Genomic DNA, 20968 nt, shown 5'->3' with positions numbered 1-20968 from the left:
GACGAATTTCTAAGATACATAAGCAGTGTGAATTTTCTTTGTATTTTACACCACAAAACATAAGATGGCTTTTTTTTCAATTTACTCAGATGTAAGAAAAAATAATGATAAAACATTAATGACAATGTAAGCAAGAAGTAATTGCTCAGACTAAAATCATTAATGTGAATTTATCCTCTAAGAATTTTTCAAATATGTGGATATTCACTTTCAACTTAAATTTATCACTAGACTATACATTTATTGTATTGTATTTCAGATGTAATTAATAATTATGACCTTTACAATACATAAAAAAGGATAACTTTGAAAATAAAGAATATAATTGGTCTTTTATTTTCAGAATGATATTTTATTAAAAGGGTTCATCATAAAAAGAAGTGATACTTCTTGTCAGAAGTTGTATTTGTTTTAATTTTTTAAAAAATAAAGATCCACATGTAATTAGCAAAGATGTCCCTATCTTTTACAGCCTAAAAATTAGTGCTCTTTTCCCCTTGTTTTTCAGAAGGCCTTTGAGGCCAGAATATGTTAGTTCCTTCTCACTCAACCTCTGTTTTCCCTTAAAGTATAGTTGGAAACCACAAAATAACAGTATCTCAGAAATAATGAAGTGGGAACTAGTCATTCTGTGGGCAGTGTAGTCCATGTCTGGTGGTACCTGCAACCTTGCAGGGAAGGCTTTAGCCTCAGTAGCACGAGCTCGGCAATTGCCTTTCCCCACTCCCTTTTTGGCCAAACGTCCACTTTCTTTCCCAAGTCAGACTCACCCTGTCAGTCTGAAATAAGGAAACGCTGGTGATTTTTTTACTTTCCTGAAGATGCAATTTGTGCAAAAGGGAACATTTAGGACTGTCATTGTGGTAAAAAAGAGACGAAGAAATCCTTGCAAATATGAAGACTGACTGAAATTTGAAAAGGCCCTTGTAAATTTTTAGTCTACTAGGAAGTAGAGTGCACTCCAAGATAAGAGAAGTAACAATTCATGTTTGAAAGGCAATTAAATATTTTCTATTGCTATACACAGAATGAATCTGGATAATCTGATTTATCCTTATTTTATGGATGTACAATTATATTTAGTGTCAAAAGTTCCCCTTGTGGTGACCTAGGCTATAGTCATCTGAAAAAAACCATATTTTCCATGGCTTTAACAAAATCCCTCTGGGTGAAGCTTTAATACTATTTAAATATAGAACCAAATCCTGTTAGATTAACATCATCTGAATAATTTCATTGACTTCTGCCATGTTTAACTGACTTCGGTAGGAGAAATCAGGTGAGTATATTTTTTTAATATAGGATTTGGCCTCAGGATTTTAGCTTTTAATTTTTCTAACCTTGGTTATTCAAATGCCATTTTGAAGTTTTGTTACTGAGGGACAGATTTGGCCCAGTATGAAGAAAAAAACCCACATTTATTATATGTACCTTTGCAGTTTCATCTCTCAGATTAAAGGTCAATTCTAGATTGGTGAGGAAGAGATCAGAAAATTCAGGGTACATATCCAAAACTTCTAGCAGATCTTCTCTCTGGATCTTATGTAAGTCACAGTAAGTTAAAGCTCTCACATCTGCATTTGACTTTCCTGGTTTTGCATAAAGATGTACCATCTCTCCAAAAATATCATTTTTCCCTGCAGAGAGAAAATTAGATGGAGATTATTATTTTAAACATGAACAAACCATTAAATTCAATAATATATTTCTTTATGATAGTGGCATAGAATACTTGATTTTACATTAAGTGATACAATTAGATTACAATTGAACATGCATTTTTGTAAAGAAAAAGTAAAATCATAAAATATTAAAAGTGAAAGTATCAAAATCAATGAAAATGCATAGGCATATAACTGGACTAAGTGAAAGCAAAATCTAGTTTCATCACAACTTTTCTTCAGTTTCATCAAAACAACATGACTAGAGCAGTTTCCTTTGTTCTTTCTTTAAAAACATTATTTGGTGGTTTAAATCACATTGTTAGATGACAAAGATGCAATTTCTACTGTTCAGTCCAGTACAGGAGCTATCTAGCCTTTAATATCATTTTGTTAAGAATTACATGAAGGAACTGACCACACTTGAAATACATTTTAGTAGAAAATTACTTAGCATTTACATTTTTCAGAGGGAATGCAAAACTTCTAAGATGCAGAAGTTGTTTTGAAGATGCTCTCTAAATGTGGCTGCCTCTGTTTTGATACCATTACAATCCTTTCAGTCAATGTTGCCACATTCACATTACCTGTTTGTTAAAATTGTCATCTCTATTTAACTGTTCAGTTTTGCCAAATCTTCACCTGACCTTCATCAATGCAGAGCAGCTGCAGCAATAGACCAGTGAAAATATCCTCTAAAGTAAGAGTTTCAGGCCTTACCTGCAAAATGGGGTTTGGGGGGAAAGCAGGACGATGCTTGTGGAAAAAAATAGTGGTCAAAGCAAGGGTAAAACAGCAGACTGGTAAAGAAGAACACAGGGATGATTCTGCCTCCCTGTTAAACATTTGTGTGTTTTACATTATGTTACTAAGAGTAGTTCTGATTTCTCCAATTTCTAAAAAGGAAGCTGAAAACTGGGTGAGCAAGCAGCTAAAAAATGCAAAAAATAGTTTAAGGGTTGATTTACAGTAAGTATCTTAAAGAACATAGGAAGATTAAGAGGTAACCTGGTTATATTGCATATATTCCTTAGAGAAAAAAATTATTTGGGAGGCAATGCTTCTAGAATACAAGAAAGAATGCCTAGCAAGAACCAATGGAAATAAATTGAAGAAAGAAAATTTTATACTGGAAATAAAGCATATATATTAAAAAATAAAGATTATTTACTATGGAAATAAACTGCCAACAAAAGTGATCATTTTTTCATCTCTATGTCTTCAAATCAAAACCTATTGCTTTTCTTTCACCAAACAGAGTTATAAGACATAACAGACAGTTAAAGGTATGAAATGTAACAGGGGTCAGTGACATAGCAGGGGCTAAAAAATATAGTCCTTCTGCCCTAAATGTTTATAAATGCAGAGGTCCCTATTCAAGGCATATAACACCTTTTCTGCAGTAAGAGTATTGACATGGTTGCAGTATTTTTATATCTTGTCTGCAAAGCTGAAAGAGATGGTAGATTCCAGAGGCATTTTATTTTCTAAGGATTTGACATAGAATTACTGTTGTCTTGTCAGTACTGATTAGATTTAACCCATCCACATCAGACAGTGCTGATAATTTGAGAAAAGCGGTGGGAAAACCCCAACATTTCTCAGAAAACTCTTTGATTTCTTTGATGAAATTGCAATACTTGTTGAGGGAAAACTTCATGTTACCTCTGTTGGACTCAAGTCTTTTCAGCCTTAGAGGACAAAGCGTTGAGTGTTTTGCATGTCCATTTCTGTGTGTACATTTTTCATAAAAAGCAACTACCTAAAAATATTTGGCTAGGTATTGATAAACTTTGTTAGGTTTCTGTGTGATTTCATTGCAGACTAATTTTCATTCATTTCTATTCTTTCTCTGCAGATTCTTCAAGATACCACAAACTCATTAACTGGAGCCAACTTATCTTGCCTCATGGATCATGCAACAGATGTGAGCTCATAGAGTACTTTTGGCTGCAGTTGCGCACACCTGTTTTTCTGTCTGAACTACCATTCGCTTGCAGAGTGGGGCTCCAAACTGCAGTCCCTGGTGCAGCTGTAGGCTGGAAGTGGCATTGCCTTGCAAACACTTGGGTTTCTGCTGCAGTGTGAGACCATAGGGATCTGATGTGCTTATCGTGAACACTTGACCGGTCTGCATCCTTGGCCCAGGAAGAAATTGATGAATTCATAAAGTTGTCACTTTTCTTGATTGCGAGTGCTAAAGAAATTTACACATTTTTGATGTAAGAGGTGAACTCCTTGATGAACCACACTGCTCATAATCAGGGACACTTAGACAGGTAAGTAAAAACCTCAGAGCGTTATATTTGCATGCTTCCTACTTTGCTTGTGCCTAAAGCAGACCCAGCTGATGAGATGGAACAGCATGAGATGACACATTATCTTGATGACACTATCTAAACCTAGGGAAGGATTGCTTTAGACATATCTTTGTTCTGCTCACATACCGACCCTGTGGATACTAGCAGAATAATCAGTTACAAGTGGACTAATAGCAACATAGTGCCACCAGTCCATATCTTGCTTCAGCTGCTTTTTTGACTGTAAGTTCCTACAGTGACTGATAAACAGAAAGGAAAACATATGAATGACATTACATATGTTACATTACTAGTTTAGGCTTCTGTACAGCAAAATCATTACTCATCTACTCAATTACTCTTTCCATTCTTATTATTTAATACAAAATTGGAGAAATAAATCTGTAGTCTTCTTTAGGTAGGGTTTTAGTTATTTTACTTTTAAAGTTGCTGTTAGCTAATGAAGTCTTACTGGTTTTACATGAGAGTTATCACCAGTTGCAGGTGAACTCCAAGATGGACTGAGCGTTGCCCTGAGCCAACTTCATTAGAAAAGAAACCAAGTAATTCACTATGCTATGCAAAAAAGAACATGTTAACAATATAGGAGAATATACTGGTGTTGTTACACCTAGATCAGATTAATCTGTTATTCTCTTCTATTTCTATATGCCCAGTGGGCAGAAACAGACATTTGTGAAAACCTTTAGAAGACATTTTGAATACCTGAAGTAGATTCTTCCAGTTAGCATATAAGGTGGTCTATGTGTCTCAATACCCTCATCACTGTTCAAGAAAAGGGTGTCCTTGACTTTGATTCTTGCAGCATGATCAGAACTGGAATAAATGAATATCTGCTTTCTCTCAACTTTCAGCTTACCATTTACCTAGGGATGTATCTGACTAAAGATAAATCTTTAGATATCCAAAATTATGAGCTCTGTGGTACACATGAATTATTACAATAAAGTAAACTTTTCTCCTTAAATCATTTCATTACTTGATTTTAAATAAGAGTGAGTAAAATATTCAGAGTTTTCCTTCCTCAGGAACAACTATGACTACTTCTTTCCAAATCTATGACTCTTTTAACGTGTCTTGTAATAATCTACTTACCAAGGATGGCTACAACAATGTCACTCTTAAGGATTTCAATAGAGCCTCTTGACACAAAGTAAAGAGCAGTGAGAACATCTCCACAGTGCACTAAAGTGTCTCCAGGAGGAGCATGTGTTGTCTTAAATTTCATAGCCAAAGCTCGAAGACAGCCTTTACTGGCCCCCCGGAAAGCTTTGCAATTCTGAAGTAAATTTTGGTTGAGGTGCAGACAAATGTCAGCTTGTAAGCATTCTGGAAACCCCTTCAGGACCTGGAAAGGCAAGAATAAGGATTTCATGCGAATGCTGTGAAAATTCCTTTATATAATTTTTATGTTTTCTTCCTGGACAAAAAGAAAGAAGTGACATACAGATAGATGTGGCTCTAAGAGCTGTCAGAGTATTAACATTCAGCAAGTGCATATCGTAATCTATATTGCAAAATTTATACAATGTGTATATTAATGTAAATACTAATCTATATAGTGATTACAAAATATGTTATTAAGCTTTGTTTCATTGCAACAAAGAGTTTCAAGGTGTATGAATGAACATACCACAGTAAAATAACAAATAAAACAGTTAAAGGGAGAGTCTTGACTGAATTTCACCTATTTGGACTAACACCTCTATTTCTTTTTTATTAATTATAAAAGTACTATGTTTATTATAAGAGATGTTTCTGCTGAAATAACCATGACATTTGTAAAATGAGAGCTATCTCAACATCAGATATTTTTCAAAAGGAGGCCATTTTATTAGGATTTTCATGTTTAAATATATTCTGCTTGTGGGACTTGGATTTTTATCAGAAAAAGCAGCAGGAGCCACTGAAGCAAAGATGTAATGCAGATTTACATAGGCAGATGATTAGTTCAGCAAACCACAGGGCTAGTTGCTGTGGTCCTTGCTCGTGTCTTACTCAGAACAATGGGAGTTTGCCTGAAGTAGAACCATGGGACTCCTCCTGGCTACCATGGCAACATTTTAATTTTGTTTAGAAGGAAAGAAGTGAGCTATTTACAATGTGCTCATTATGTGTGAGCTTTTATAAATTGTCTAGGATAATATTACCTCTGATTCCTTTAAAATATATAAAGATTTCTGCTATTGACTTCATGGGAGTACTGCCCACCTTGTGACTGCCTGCTGACACATTATCAGGCATTACCCTTCCTTTGTTATACCCTGTATTCTGCTGTCAAAGATGTGAATGGGATACGACTGGCTACAACTGTTGCATATTTCTAAAGGCAAAACCTGTACTGATGCTATAAGTCTTACGAATCTGTGAACAGGATGTGTCTTTTTGTTATTAGAGCGGTCTATTAATTAATTCCTCTTTATCCTCTGCATTATTTTTCTATAAATGTGCAAATATTTCCACACAGAAAAAAAGATATATACAAAATTATTAACTTGTTGCTATATTAATTTCTACTTCAGCACAATAAAGGTCTGTGCACTCACTCTTTTTGCACAAAGATATTCAGAACTCATGTCCCTTGCTAACTAAGAAGATGAACACATTTCTGATATGAGGCTTCTGTCCACACAAGCCAGGCTATGTTTTACAAATGAAATATTAGTACCTTGAATTGAGTTGAAATGTTTCTATGATTGTTAATGGAAATCAATGCTGTGAAATAACAAACAGAATGTTTTAATAAACATATACAAAATTTTATGAGCTTTAGGGCATTACCACATGAAATTTATACATCCTCAGAAAAAGCCAACATTCAACAACAGTAAGCAAAAGAAAATACGATAAATGAAAAGATTCTGTGGTGCCACTGTTTTCAGTATCTATCACACCCATAGAAATATCTTAGTATCCAATTATGCTTTTTATTTTAATGCTATTATATTCAAAGAAAAAGGCTGTAGATTGTATCAACTTATTTGCTGAATGACACTGAGAAACTGATAAACAAATGCATCTGTCAAATGATACAAAATTGGGAAAATATTGCAAGTGTTTATTTTGAAATTGTTCTCTAGTCGTGTGAATATAGAAGATCTGTTAAGAATTAAGTAGTATGCTATACATCTATCTGAATAAAATTTAAAAGAGCTCCATTTCTATAGGATGCAAAATAGGAAATGTATTTTGAATTCGGAAGTACTTACAAGAAAAGGTATTTTAATTGTTAGAAAGTCAGAAGCACAACTTAGAATAAATTGTATTAATTTTTTACATCAGCTGTTTACCTCATTTCTCAAGGAATTGTATTTTACCATTAAGCAAAAACCATGCAGATCATGTGTGTTAGTTTATATTTCTGAAGATATTTTGAATATCCTTTTAAAGAAAAAATTATTTTTATAGTTAATTTATACTTAACATGAAACTGTTCTAAAATCATTGCATATCAGTTAATAGTTATTTATATGCCAATAACATCTGAAAGACACCAGCCTCCATTCAAGCATCTGTGACTAAAAAGTCCCTGCCCCATGGAGCTTACACTCTAAAATAGTTTTATACATCAGAGAGGAAAGACATTTACTCTTTAATGCCACAATTTTCAAATGTTTAGAGGGAAAACAAAATAACATTGATTTCCAATGATTATTCCATCAGTACAAGCTGGGAAATGCAAGAAAGAAGCTAATTTGAAAATAAATTTGTTAAAACATTGTTATAAACTACATTGTTAAAATAAGCTTACCATATCATGCACATTGTATGTAGTGAGGTATTTAATCTAAGTCCAGTAGCTGACACTATATGGAATTTGATGTTTCCAAACTAAGTTTTATGTTGTGCACTACAGACAACACTTTGCCAACCCAAACCTCCATGTACACTTCCTATTTTTAGATTTTCATTACTGAAACAATTGTATTGAAAATTATGTTATTATAAAATGAGAATCAACATTAATACAGTATGTATACACATACTTCCCTCTCTAAATACTAGAAAGTCATCCATGTAGTCTTCAAAATCTTAAGATTAACTTAAAAATAACCTAACTCATTCCATTTCACTTCCTTTCACTTGTTGCGTGGTTTTGGAGTCTTTAAACACATTTAAGTTACACTCCAATGTGGCAAGAAAAATTCTTGAAATTATATGAATTCAAGATTAGGTAATGCAAAAAATAAAATCATTGGAAATTATAAAGCTGTAAATGCTTTTTAATAAAATTATCATAAATGAAAATCCCAAACTAATAAATTGTTTGAATATAGATGTGAGTTTCAATCGCTGCATTCTTTCCTAATATGTTTCTATATTTACACTCAATATCTCTTCAGTTGTGATTCCACCAGGCCCTGATGAGAAAAATTGTGTATTCTCACGGTTAGAATCATGTTTGGCATCAGAACTCATGAGATAAGAGATACACATAGTTATTTTTAAAAAGTTGCGTAATGAGACATAAAATCAGCTTTCACTGCCCCCCCCCCCAAAAAAAAAATAAAAGAGAATCACTTAGGATGCTGTGACCATAGGCTCCAGTTGTCTCTCATTGATGGTTACAAAGCCCAAGTTCAGTTATCTCTTCCTATCTGGAATAAAACTTATTTATTGTCAAATAAGGTTGATTTATCTCTGTGGCATGCTTAGAGAGGAGAAAATGTCATTCAGAGAGATGTAAAACATTTTACATGGAATTGCAATTTAGTTAGGATAGTAGGGACCTGATTCATACTGCCTTGAAGACTATGATCTTTTGCAAGAGGAGAGAAGTCCAGCTGCATTAACTTCTCTTTTTCAAGATGACAACAAAGTATCACTCACCCATGTATCAGACATATTTGTGACAACAGAATTGGACACATCTTTGTGCCTTAACCTCAGATGACAAATAACTGTTTGGGGCAATGATAACCTTGGGTTTTTTTGGATAAATTAAAAAATTCATGACAATTTTTAGATTTTCTGTCCTCAGTTCTGGAACGGATATTGACATCTGTACCACAGAAACTATTTAGAAAGTATCCAAACTGAAGCAAACTAGGATATTAGCTACAATAATTGTCATTAAACATGGATATACCACATTCCATACCAACAGAATCAGAGAATCTTTGAGGTTGGAAAGAACTTCTGGTTGGCAGGGTTGACTGGTCCAATTCCCTGCTGAAGCAGGGCTACCTAGAGCTGGTAACCCAAGGCGACGTCCAGATGGCTTTTGAATACCTCCAAGGACGGAGACACCACAACCTCTCTGGGTAACTTGTACTAGTGCTCAGTCATCCTCACAGTAAAATGTGTTTTCTGATGTTTGAACGAAACCTCCTGTTTTAGTGTGTGGCCATTTCCTCTGGTCCTGTCATGGAGCACCACTGAAAGAGCCTGTTTCCACCTTCTTTACACCCTCCCTTCATGTATTTGTTTACATCGATGAGATCCCCTGTGATCATCCACTTCTCCAGACTGGCTGAACAGTCCCAGCTCTCTTGGCCTTTCCAAGCATGAGAGATGACTCAGTCCCTGCAGCCTGGCAGTTAAATGTATTCCTTTAATTCTGCATATAATCTTTTGTCACACATTTTCTCTCTTGAAATATAGATAGGATAAAACAATAAATGCCAGGAAGCAGTTGAAGAGAGTACGAGAGGCTGTTGTGTGTCTGTTTGGGGTATTTTGAAACTAGTTTTGAATAAGGCTTTCTTGTCCTAGAATCAGTCAGACTTGCTTATGAGTGGCAGGCATCCAGCATATAGTTCCAGGGTAGCTAGTCTTTTGGGATCTATTTTTCAGTATCAAGATAGGTCAATTAGGTGGGATGCTTATGAGGGGCATATGGTGGGAAAGATAAAGGTAAGTCTCTCAAGTTCATGTGACAATTTAAGATGTCGTAAACTGAAAAAGGAATTCTGGTCCTTTCCCACATTATTGGTTTATTCCTGACTTGTCTTGATCTCTCCTTGTGGAATGGTTTAAGAAACTGATCCTTGCAAAAACTAACACAGCAAGAAATTTCAGCAGTTGAAGGTACAAAGAGGCAGAAACAAATACACTTTGTGTCATGACTACAAATACTTAATCTCTATTTGGTTCCTGCTTGCATAGCAGAGTCCTCAGTGTATGCTGACACTGGCATCACTAAATGCTAAGTAAAGTTCCCCAAATACTTGAATAATAAAATTTGAATTTTGTATTGAAAATTAAAATTTTTATTAGTTTCTTATGTAAGAATTAGTGAAATTAATATTAATTCATATATTTGATGAAATAATTGATATATTTAATTTTCATCTTTCTGCCATGTAATTTTAAGGCTAATCTGAACCTCTTTAGCTGTGCAAATTGCGCTGCATAGATTTTGAGTTAGGACGTCTGTCCCCCAGTAGCTGTTTCCTCTGATGGAGAGTAGTGTGGGATTTAGTTCTGGCACAAACATTTGAGTGTCAGATTTTCATAACATCTTCATCTAGGCTAAGCATTTCTGTAATTCAGCAGCTTTATTTCCAGCAAAAATTTAAATTTTACTATTAGTCTGATAATTAATTACAGAAATGAACTGTTTCCATGAATAGAAGGTCAAAACATTTCCAAGGGCTTTCACCATTTAGAAAAGAATGAACATGGTCACAGGTGGCAATAATTGTCCTCCAGCAGCTCTTGGGCTCCAGATATAATAAAGATTATTAGAGGCTTTTCTGAAAAAGCCTTGTCTTCATACAGAGATTTTTTTTTTTAATTTTCAGTATATGAAGGAGTTCCTTACAACAGCTGAGAGAGAAGTGAAGCAGTGTGTCATGATGATGATGAGCTAATTCGCCTTTCAATGATATTGAAGTCTGACAACCTTATCAAGAACTAGAATCTTTTCAGTCATTGTCACAGCACAGATGTGTGATGTTTTATGTTGAAATAAGTGGAGCTGCAGTGAATCACTCTTCTATAATCTTATTTCACTTTCTGAGTACATCTGAAAGGTGATCTCTGAAACATGATATATTGCTGAATGAGGAAGATAGAAAATTATTTCAGTTTCTTCAACTGTTGACTCCTGTATCAACAGAAAAGTTCAAAGTCTGTAGAAGTTGGAAAGTGACCAGATCTGTATACTTCCAAAAATACGATAGTTGAAAAATTCATAATTCCTCTTGTTTTTGAGACTTCAGACCACAAAATACAATGCAGTGGGAGACTGATAAAGGATCATTTAGCAATAGATGGACATTCTTGAGAATTTTTTTTTTTTCTCTAGGGTCTTCTTTTCTGTTACTTAATTCAATGCAGACATTCATGTTTTTTAAATGGTCTTATTACAGAAAATGAAAGAACAGATTTACAGCTAATTATATCTGAGGTACTTTCTGACTGATATGTCTTATGATTTCCTTCTGACATACAGACAAACAGCAGTACCCCTTTCCAACACGATGACACATTACTTCTCTTTAACCATTTACTACTCATTTTTTTTTCAAACACATCTAATTTGCATTACCCTTCTGATGGTACAAAAAACTTCTCATTGCTATTTTTGAAATTTAATTTACTTTTATAATTCTCTGCTTCAAATATATTACTGGCAGTGCTTTTATTGGTAGAATTGTTTTTGTTGTAAGAAGTGTTCACAGTGGGAGGAAAAGCAAAAATAACAAATGTAATGATGTCAATCAGGTAGGTACCAGTGGCCAATTTCTTACAAAAGATGCCTTAACAAATCAATGGTGAACCTGCCCTTTATTTGCTACAGTAGCATTGCTGGTTCAAGATAGGTGTGTGCTCTGCTGGCTAAGACAATTTATCACAAAGGTGAAATTAATCATTTCCTTGGATATTTGCAGGAGAAGTCATAAATTTATGCATAAAATTTCTGACTTGCTCTCTTCTTCCATGGTACTGGGTAAAACCCAAAATAAAAAACCATCTGTCCCACATCCAAAATTTTTCATTAATGTGTACAGTTGACTAAACACTTTTCAAAGCTTGTCCCACTTATTTACTTTAAATATTACATATTTGAACTCTCTTCAAATATGAAATAAACCAGTAAAGCTCTTCAGATGCACAGAAGATCCATGGAAAGAAGGGGTGGGACAGAATTGTAAAAATTCATGCAGAACGTAAAAAAGTATTTCAAACACTAAATATGTAATCTTTTTAGGGTAAGCATCATAGGCATGCTATTATCAGTGCTGGACTGATAACATGGGAATGAAAGGGAAAAAAGAAGGCAAAGAGAGTTTAGGAAAAACAGAACAGGATAGTTTAAAAAATAAAAAGAGATTGAATCTTTGGGACAGGTGGCATCTTTCATGAAACAATATGCGTTGTAAAGATTATTTTATATAATTTGACTTTGCCAGTGTATATCATAGGGATATGATTTAAATTATGCTTATTCTATAGATCAAGATTTTTATCCAGATTAAAATAAATCCCAAATCCTGTTTATCCAGTCCATGCATAATTATGTGGAACTGTTCTTAATCAAAATACATTATGTAATGGAACATAATCAAAAAGATGTAGAAATGAAGCAGAAGGGAGCAAATGAACAAATAAACAAGGTTCTCAGCATATTTCACCTGCAGGTCTTTAGAGCTAATTTTGAATTTAACCATTTCAAATGAGCATAAAGAATTATCTTCTTTTTTTTTTTCTAAGTGGTAGGATTTTGTTTAGAAAATCAAGTTTAGTCTTAGTGCAGTACTACTTCTGAGTTCATAAGGGTTTCTGTTTAATTTCATTTATTATTTTCCATTTTTCCTGAATTCTTAAATATATTAATGGAGATAATTTAAAGCACCTTTTGAAATATATTCTCCAATTTTATTTATATATATATATGTATGAGTATGTGTATGTATATGTTGTATGTACATATATATATATATATAAAATGTAAATTAATACGCATTTCATATTTCAAAGGAGAAAGAGGACTACATTTTTGATTTTTCAGTCATGAAATAATAATAAAAAAATATATTGGATGAAATTCTACCTTCAGATATTTGCAAAAAAGCTCCAAGTAAATATTGGCAGGAATCAAACATTTGTGGCATTGAGGACAGTATTAGCCCTTTTTGTGTAAATGCAAATATTTCATGCAAAATTAGTAAATAACACATGCAAGTCCAACTCATATGCACATGGCTTATAATCAAGAAAACTTCATTGGTGCTTATGCTAACATGCATATATGGTTTGAACCAAGAGCATTCACGGAAAGGAAAATGCAGAATGATCAGCAGCATGGCAACTTTGTCAGAGTGACATTCCTACAGAGCAACTATCTAATGCAAACCAATATGCACATGACCTTTTTTGGGCAAAGCATGACTTGAGTTGTGGGGTAAAACAGTGATTAATAAATGTGGTTAGATTAGCATTTTTTAATGTCTAATTTTTAGTAACCATTTTGCCCCACATCTGATTCTACTTGGATTATTTCCCTTTGCTATCTGTCCCTTTATCATGCAAGAAGTTAGAATTAAAATTAGAAAGCATTGAACAAGCTCTAAACCCGACAGATAACATGGATATTCTCCACACTTTATACTGGAATTAAGTTTGATATAAATACCTCCTGCTCTTACCAGTGGGTGGTGTTATTCCATGTATTTAGGTGTGAAGCAGACAGGAAAGAGATAAATCTTTCATAAGTACAACATAAATCACACAATTCTTATATTATCCTTGCACTAAGTGTAATACATTCAAACTCACTTTTAAAGGAAATTAAGTGATTGACCCAAAACCTGAGGGATAGATTTGTGAACAGAATAAGAAATAAAATAAACCAAAAAGAGATACTAAACTTGGTTTTTTTCCACATTTTATTTAAAAGAAAGCCTCCATACTGCCTCACAATCATATTGCAGAATATGGTCAATTTAATCCATTTAGTTGTTATTTCACATTAATAACAAATCCACGACTAATTCCAGTACACCAATTCCTGAATTGTGCAACATTTCACCTGACAACACATCCAGTTTTAGTTATTATTTCATATGAAACAGGTGTTCTTAGTACATCCATTGGTGGTAATGAATTAATTAAGGCACACATGATTTTGTAATATCTTCAGAAATAATTCAATGAGCTACTTTAGGCTTAGGCTGCACCCACCTGCAGCTTAAGGGCATGATCCTGCAAAGTGTTGAGTACCCCACAATCCCACTGCTATCAAAGGGAATTAGGGCCATTCAGTGTCACACAGGATGAAGCTACTGATGCTGCCTTCCGCTGCAGTAATCCCCAGCAGAGGTTTATACTCGTATCCTTGTTCTGCGCTGGTTATGTTAGCCCTCTGGAGGGGACACTCATGGAAGTGGGAGGCGAAACCCACGATATTTAATTTTCTGTCTTATTTTTAAGATCTGGTTTACTTAATGGTAATGATAAGGTCAAACTCTTAGTGATTCAGCTTTGTAGAAGCTTTTAATCAAGACCATAGTTTCTGCTGAATGCATAAAATTGTATCACTCTGACAGTCATTCACAAATATATGTATAGATACCACATGGAAGCTGTTTGAATTTATGTCAAAATTTTGGAGGTTAATTTCTAGTAAAACTTTAACAAAAATGTATAGATATTCTTGTTCTTGACAGCTTTATGGAGAGCTCTGCATAGTCTCTAATCTCCAATCTTGAATAGCTCAGGGAAGTATCCCTCTAGAGACATAGATTCACAGATCCTAAAGATGCACAGTGCTCTCAGGGTCTTCAAATCGATGTCAACTTTTCAGAAAAAAATGTTGGTGTCTTCAGAAAACAAACCAGAAATAGAGATGCTTATTTTTATTCATTAGCAGACTGTGATTCCTTTCCAGTTGGCCACATAATATATATTTCTATAAGGAGAGTTTACAGGTTTTTTAAAATCAAGAACAGAAAATGTGAGTGTTATGCCTTTTTTCTTCCTAGAAACAAGTTTCTGTGGATGGCTAAATGGTTAGTAGCACTGTGTTGATTTTCAGTGCAAAATTACGTGGTTGTGAATGCAAGTGAACTACTGTTTAGATTATCATGTAATTCAAATATTTCACTTTGAAAAGAGCAGATAAACCTGCCTCTTCAATTCACTCCCAATATACGTGTTCTAGATTACACAGTAGGATTTTGAAAAATAATTGATCTCCACAGGTTTTATAGAACAGTAACTGCAGATACCAACACACCAAAATCTTGTTTGATACTGGAAGTGGAAAATCAGACCAAAGAACAAATAAATTCTGAAACAGGTATGTCTGAAATAAGAAACCTATGAATTTTTTTCCTCTATTTAAGCTTATAATTGTCATCTGCAATTCTCAGTGCGAATTCAGATTTCTGATATAGCTTGTGATAACCTAGGCAGTTAAGTTTTTGGATGCCAAACTTATATTGGCTTGGTTCTCAATAAGTGCTGTATATTCACCTTCCCAGGTTTGTACTTTTACAGCTCATAAATAATAAACATTTGCGATCTCTAAATTCTCATGCATTTATCTATTCCTCGGCATTGCTGCCTGAAAAACAGAACAACATACCATGTTCATGTCAATGCCATTGGTGTATGTCCATGCGTGCTGGAAGTATTCCTCAAGCCGCTGCCGCAGAGGGTTTGGGATTTGATGAAAGCGTATAAACTCCTTCACTCGCAGCATCTGCATGTGATATCGTGCAGTTCCCGAGTAGAGTCTTTGGATTATTGCAGACACATTTCCAAAAATGCTAGCGTACATTAATGCTGGAAAAATAGAAACAAAACTTACTTAAGTCATAACACCGGCTTTTGCAGATCGTGCAACAGTTCTTACAATGTACTTTGCATGTAAAACAGCTCAGATGACAGTATTTACATTTTCAGAGATGTAGAATTGGTTTACCTGAGACTTTTTATTGATTTGATTGTATGAGTACCTACTCAGTTAGCAGATGAGGCTTAAACACTAAATCATAATCAAGTTGGTAATTTTTATCTTTGGAGATTTGTAGACCTGAGTTTAGTGTTGTAAGTTGGGTTCACCTAATTCTAGAGACTTTTGTAGAATTAAAACCAAGGAACTAAGGCTAAGTTCAAGCTAAGAACAAAGGCCAGAGTTAAAAAGCTATGCACACATTTATAGCTTCAGGGTTTAAATGAAAAATAAAATATAATTATGATTATCCAAATATGATGGGCCATAGTTTCCTAAATCCACTCAAAACTCAGCTTCCTATCCCATATAGGATTTGCTTACACAAATTATACACAACGCAAAACTTCTGACAGTTTGGATAACAGATTTTGAGTAGTCAAGGAATTTGACTACTTCCTGACACTGAATGAGTCATGACATATTTTTGCATACAACGTTGCTTTCCCTGGGAATTTGCCCTTCTGGCTGCACGCTTATAATCTTATTAGCTTAGAATGTTAAGCTATTTGCTCAAACACTGAGAAAAAAATAAGATTAAAAAAACTACGATAAAATTACTTACAGCCAATCAACATGACACAGATGGAAAAGATTTTCTCTGAGTTGGTGTTTGGAGACACATTTCCAAATCCTACACTTGTCAGACTGCTGAAGGTAAAATAAAGTGCTGTAACATATTTGTCCTTGATGGATGGTCCAGAGCTTGCATCACTCTTATTATAATGCTTTCCTAGTTGTTCTCCTAAAGAATCCAACCAGCCAATCTTGTGAGCCAAGTAAGGTCTTTCTACATTTCCAATGGCATACCAAATGCAAGCAAGCCAGTGTGCAATTAGTGCAAATATGCACATGAGGAGCATCAGAACTGCAGCACCATATTCGGAATATCTGTCCAATTTCCGTGCTACCCTCACCAAACGCAGCAGTCTAGCTGTCTTCAGAAGACCTATTAATGTAGTTGTCTGTAAAAATAAGAAGAAATTTCTCTGTTAGCAAATGTATTGTCCTGAATAGTTACCACGAGTAAAACACTGCAAATTCCCCCCCATTTCAATGTAATCTTAATTTCATTTTCTTGAAACTATCAATTTCATTATAAGAACAGCAAAGAAAATAAGAAATGCATGTTTAAAATTAAGATATATTGAAGTTGTCATTATCTGCTCAATATTTTTTTCACTTTGAATATTTTACTTTTTCTGGACTCTCCAATGCACTGTAATGGACTTAAATGATCCATTAGATTAATGATTTTTTTGACATGATTAATTCTGTAAGTTATTGGAACTACTCATAATTAGTAGGCCATGTAGGTAATAAGTATTTTTGAACAAGGCTGTGTAACTATATTCGATCCTAACTTAAAAACTCCTTGCAATGCTCTGGGCACACATATTCTAGAAGAGAGAAGTAATAGGGCAGAAATTTGCCAAAGTTTCTTCACCCAGACGCTGGCTGGGCACCCCTCCGGGCTCCCCAGGGAAGTGATCACAGCACCAAGCCTGGCAGAGTTCGAGAAGCATTTGGAGAATACTCTCAGGCACATGGTGTGACTCTCTGGGATAGTCCTGTGCAGGGCTAAGGGTTGAACTCAATGATCCTTGTGGATCCCTTTCAGTTTGACATGTTCTGTGTTTCTGTGACCTACGAATATCCTTCCTGTTTGTAACAGTAAGAACACTCTATACAAGTAAAAGAAGATGAAGCAGTGTGAACAGAAAATCATGGAAAAATTACTGTTGCCAGACTCCAGATGAATCTTTTTGCATCTTGTATGTGTAGTGGTAGAAACCAGTAAAAAAGTACTGTACCATTAAAAAAACAAATTGAGGCATTTAGAAACCAGGAATATATTCCAAGATTTTTAATGCAGACCTGCACTACTATTCATTGCATTATTTTTGAGGCTTGGATATTTTTAAAGGAAACTAAAGGTTATTAAGAGAAGTTTGTAAACATCAATTAGTAAATGATTTTCATACTTGTTTATTCCTTGTAAAAATGATGGAAAACACTGTAAATAGGAACTGCTTGATTTCAAAAATAACTCAGCTAATATTTTCTCTGCATTAAGTCTGAACATATATTAAAGTATTCAGTAAATGCCAAGACTGAATACATTTTTAATAAGCTTTTTTCCTACTTTTTTTTAAACATGCATGTATATTACATGACACTGGAAAAGTTTTCCAAGCCTCACAAAGCACTCTGACAGTAGTATGCATCATATTAAAGCTTTTTTGCAAAAAGTACTAGACTAGTTTTTATGTTTTATTAAATCCTTGAATCTACCATGTTTCTGAGTAAAATCCCAAATCCTTTGGAACAAAATAAGAGTCTTTCTTGGCTGCATTTCTCAGTGAACAACTCAATATATTATTCATATTTTATAAGTAGATGAGCAAGAGGATGTAGGGAATACTCCTTTGTTCAAGTTAACATCCCAAAGAATAATTTCAGGGTGAATGTCTCATTACCACATAAAAAAGGTTTGTGAGCTCAACAGTCTGAGAGACTATATCCTTCAAAATGCTATGCCTAGGCTGAGATTCAGAACCATGTGAATATTGACATTAGGTAATTTTTTTTTAAGGTGAATCAGGCTTATATATTTATGATCCCTTAAGTGGGGATGAGGTGGGTATAGAGATGTATATCTCTACGTTATGCAAGAGGCTGGATATTCTTACAGTGCCCCTTAAATATATCAGATAGTAGATTGAGAATCCAGAATATGTAAACAGTGTTCCACCCCATTCTTAACATAAGACTTGCTAATATTATTCATCCTCAATGCCAATCCTATGCTTAGATACTATATCAGTGTGAGCTCTGGAGTATGTGGAAAGTGGTGAAACCGGCATGAATGAGGATAGATTTGCTTTAAAGCATCAAGAAAGTCATCCTGAGTCTTACTTTTCTTTAGCACAGTGGAGAGGCTTTGACACTAAAATATAGAGGTGGAAAGCATGATCTACAAGTTTTGGTGCACCTTACACGCTGTCCAGTTCTCAGCATAGATGTAGCCTTCACATAGTAACAGTACACCTCCCACGTGTCACTTGGCCAGGGACAGAACTTCTTGGATTCAAAACTATGTGTCATGCAAAGTAATTTTCTTGATGTGCTGGAATACTTTGATCACACAACATGTAAGGAGGTAGAGGTCCTACTCTATAAATTACCCAGCCTACCCCATCTGGTACCAACAATTAATGTCTGCAAATACCAAGCTGTTGCTTTCTTTCCTGGATTGCTTGCTGCTCTGTTTTGTTCATATCTAACTGCTGGTTTACAAGTTCAAGAGTTGCTGGATAATCATATCAGGATCTTTCCTTCCTTTTCCTTTCCTTTCCCTTTTCCTTTCCTTTCCCTTCCCTTTTCCTTTCCCTTCCCTTTCCTTTTTTTCCTTTTCCTTTTCCTTTTCCTTTTCCTTTTCCTTTTCCCTTTCCTTCCCTTCTCATAGCTACTGAAACTATGAATCTGGATTGGTAGAAGATGAGTACAGGATCATTTTCCTCACTATAGTACATTCAGTGCAAGCAGTATTCCATTTAGCACTTAGGTAAACTGCACCTAGCTTCTTGCATAAACTAGAATTTATTGGAACATATTTAAATACTTTTACAATCTAAAATCCCTACAATACATTGAAGAATTTCTTAATTGGTAAGATTTATTAAAAAAATAAAAGTCTTAAGGTAATACCCATTTTAAATAGATTCTGCCAAAATAGGCATTCTATTTTGTCAAATTTACTTTTTTATTGCAAATAAACAGAATTACAGGGAAAAGTAAAACTTAACAGCTTAGATTTTTCCCTTGCATTATTTATATATTCAAATTTGCAAATCTAACAGTTTGTTAACCAGAATAGCCAGTGTAGTTTTTGATATTTTTCGCCTCATGTAGTTATTCTGTTATTTGGCCTTTTCAAATGCTTTTTGATTTTTCCTAGCTATAGTATAGGAGGGAGGCCTGTGCTAAACATGTATTTTTTCTGTTTTGACTGTAGTAGTAGCACAAAAAATAAAGGCTACATTATGCCTGCAATGGTTCCTTCATGCCTACATGATTCTCTCCATGAGCTAAGTAGAGTCGTGAAACAGTTTAGATTGAAGTGACCTGTAAAGGTCATCTAGTCCAACCCCCTGGCAATGAACAGGGACATCTTCAACAAGATCAGATTGCTCAGAGCCCCATCCAGCCTGGTCTTGGATGTTTCCAGGGATGAAGCACCCATCACCTCTCTGGGCAACCTGTTCCAGGGTTTCAACACACTCACTGTAAAAAATTTCTTTCTTATATCCAGTCTAAATTTTTCTTATATCCAGACCCTCTTTTTGTTTAAAACCGTTACACCTTGTCCTATACCAACAGGCCCTGCTAAAAAGCTTTTCTGTTATAGACTCACTTTAGGTACTGGAAAGCTACAATAAGGTCTCCCTGGAGTCTTCTCTTCTTCAGGCTGAACAAGCCCAGCTCTCTAGGCCTGTTTTCATAGGAGAGTTTTTCCATCCATCTGGTCATCTTTGTGGCCCCTCTGCTTTCCTGTGCAGGGGGCTCCCAGCCCGATGCAGTCCTCCAGGTGGAGGGCAGTTAGAGAGGCGGAATCACCTCCCTTGACTTGCTGGCCATTCTTCTTTTGCTGCAGCCCAGCATGCTGTTGACCTTCTGGGCTGCGAGCACACACAGTTGGTTCATGCCCAACTTTTTGTCAACTTAAACTCCCAAGTCCTTCTCTTAAAGGCTATTATCCATGAGTTCTTCTTCAAGTATGTACTGTACGTAAAGGTATAATATCATCTCTTGTCTCTTTCTTAAACCAAATGACCCACCGATGTGTGTGAGTAATTCAAACTATGTTCCAATGTGCATTAATGTGCTCTTGCTTAAGCCGTATTTCATTTGCTATGGGGCCCTTTACCATTTCTTGGCATTGTAAAGTCCTCAATTTCTCAATAATTTCCTTAACATTTTATGTTAAAACCATCATTAACCTGCTACCTTTTTTGCAGCCTGTAAATAAACCTGTTGAATATGAGTACTATGGCATCAAACATAGTTAACTCTTTTCT

At 34.9% G+C, this 20968-nt stretch overlaps 1 protein-coding gene across 2 annotated transcripts in view; it reads right to left on the bottom strand.

Moving 5' to 3' along the window:
• KCNH7 (potassium voltage-gated channel subfamily H member 7) overlaps positions 1-20968 on the bottom strand; it is a 223188-nt gene that overhangs the window by 25580 nt on the left and 176640 nt on the right. For both annotated transcript variants that reach the window (XM_017836297.1, XM_017836298.1), the window contains 4 exons: positions 16453-16852; positions 15519-15718; positions 5078-5330; positions 1432-1637 (listed from right to left, as the gene is read on the bottom strand). In XM_017836297.1, the coding sequence (XP_017691786.1) occupies positions 1432-1637; positions 5078-5330; positions 15519-15718; positions 16453-16852 (1059 nt within the window). The remainder of the gene's footprint in view (positions 1-1431; positions 1638-5077; positions 5331-15518; positions 15719-16452; positions 16853-20968) is intronic.

Source organism: Lepidothrix coronata, unplaced genomic scaffold (genome assembly GCF_001604755.1).
Source record: "Lepidothrix coronata isolate B3197 unplaced genomic scaffold, Lepidothrix_coronata-1.0 Scaffold274, whole genome shotgun sequence".
NCBI lineage: Eukaryota > Metazoa > Chordata > Aves > Passeriformes > Pipridae > Lepidothrix > Lepidothrix coronata.
The sequence above is the reverse complement of the archived record's forward strand: the minus strand, read 5'-3'. Positions and strand labels throughout refer to the sequence as shown.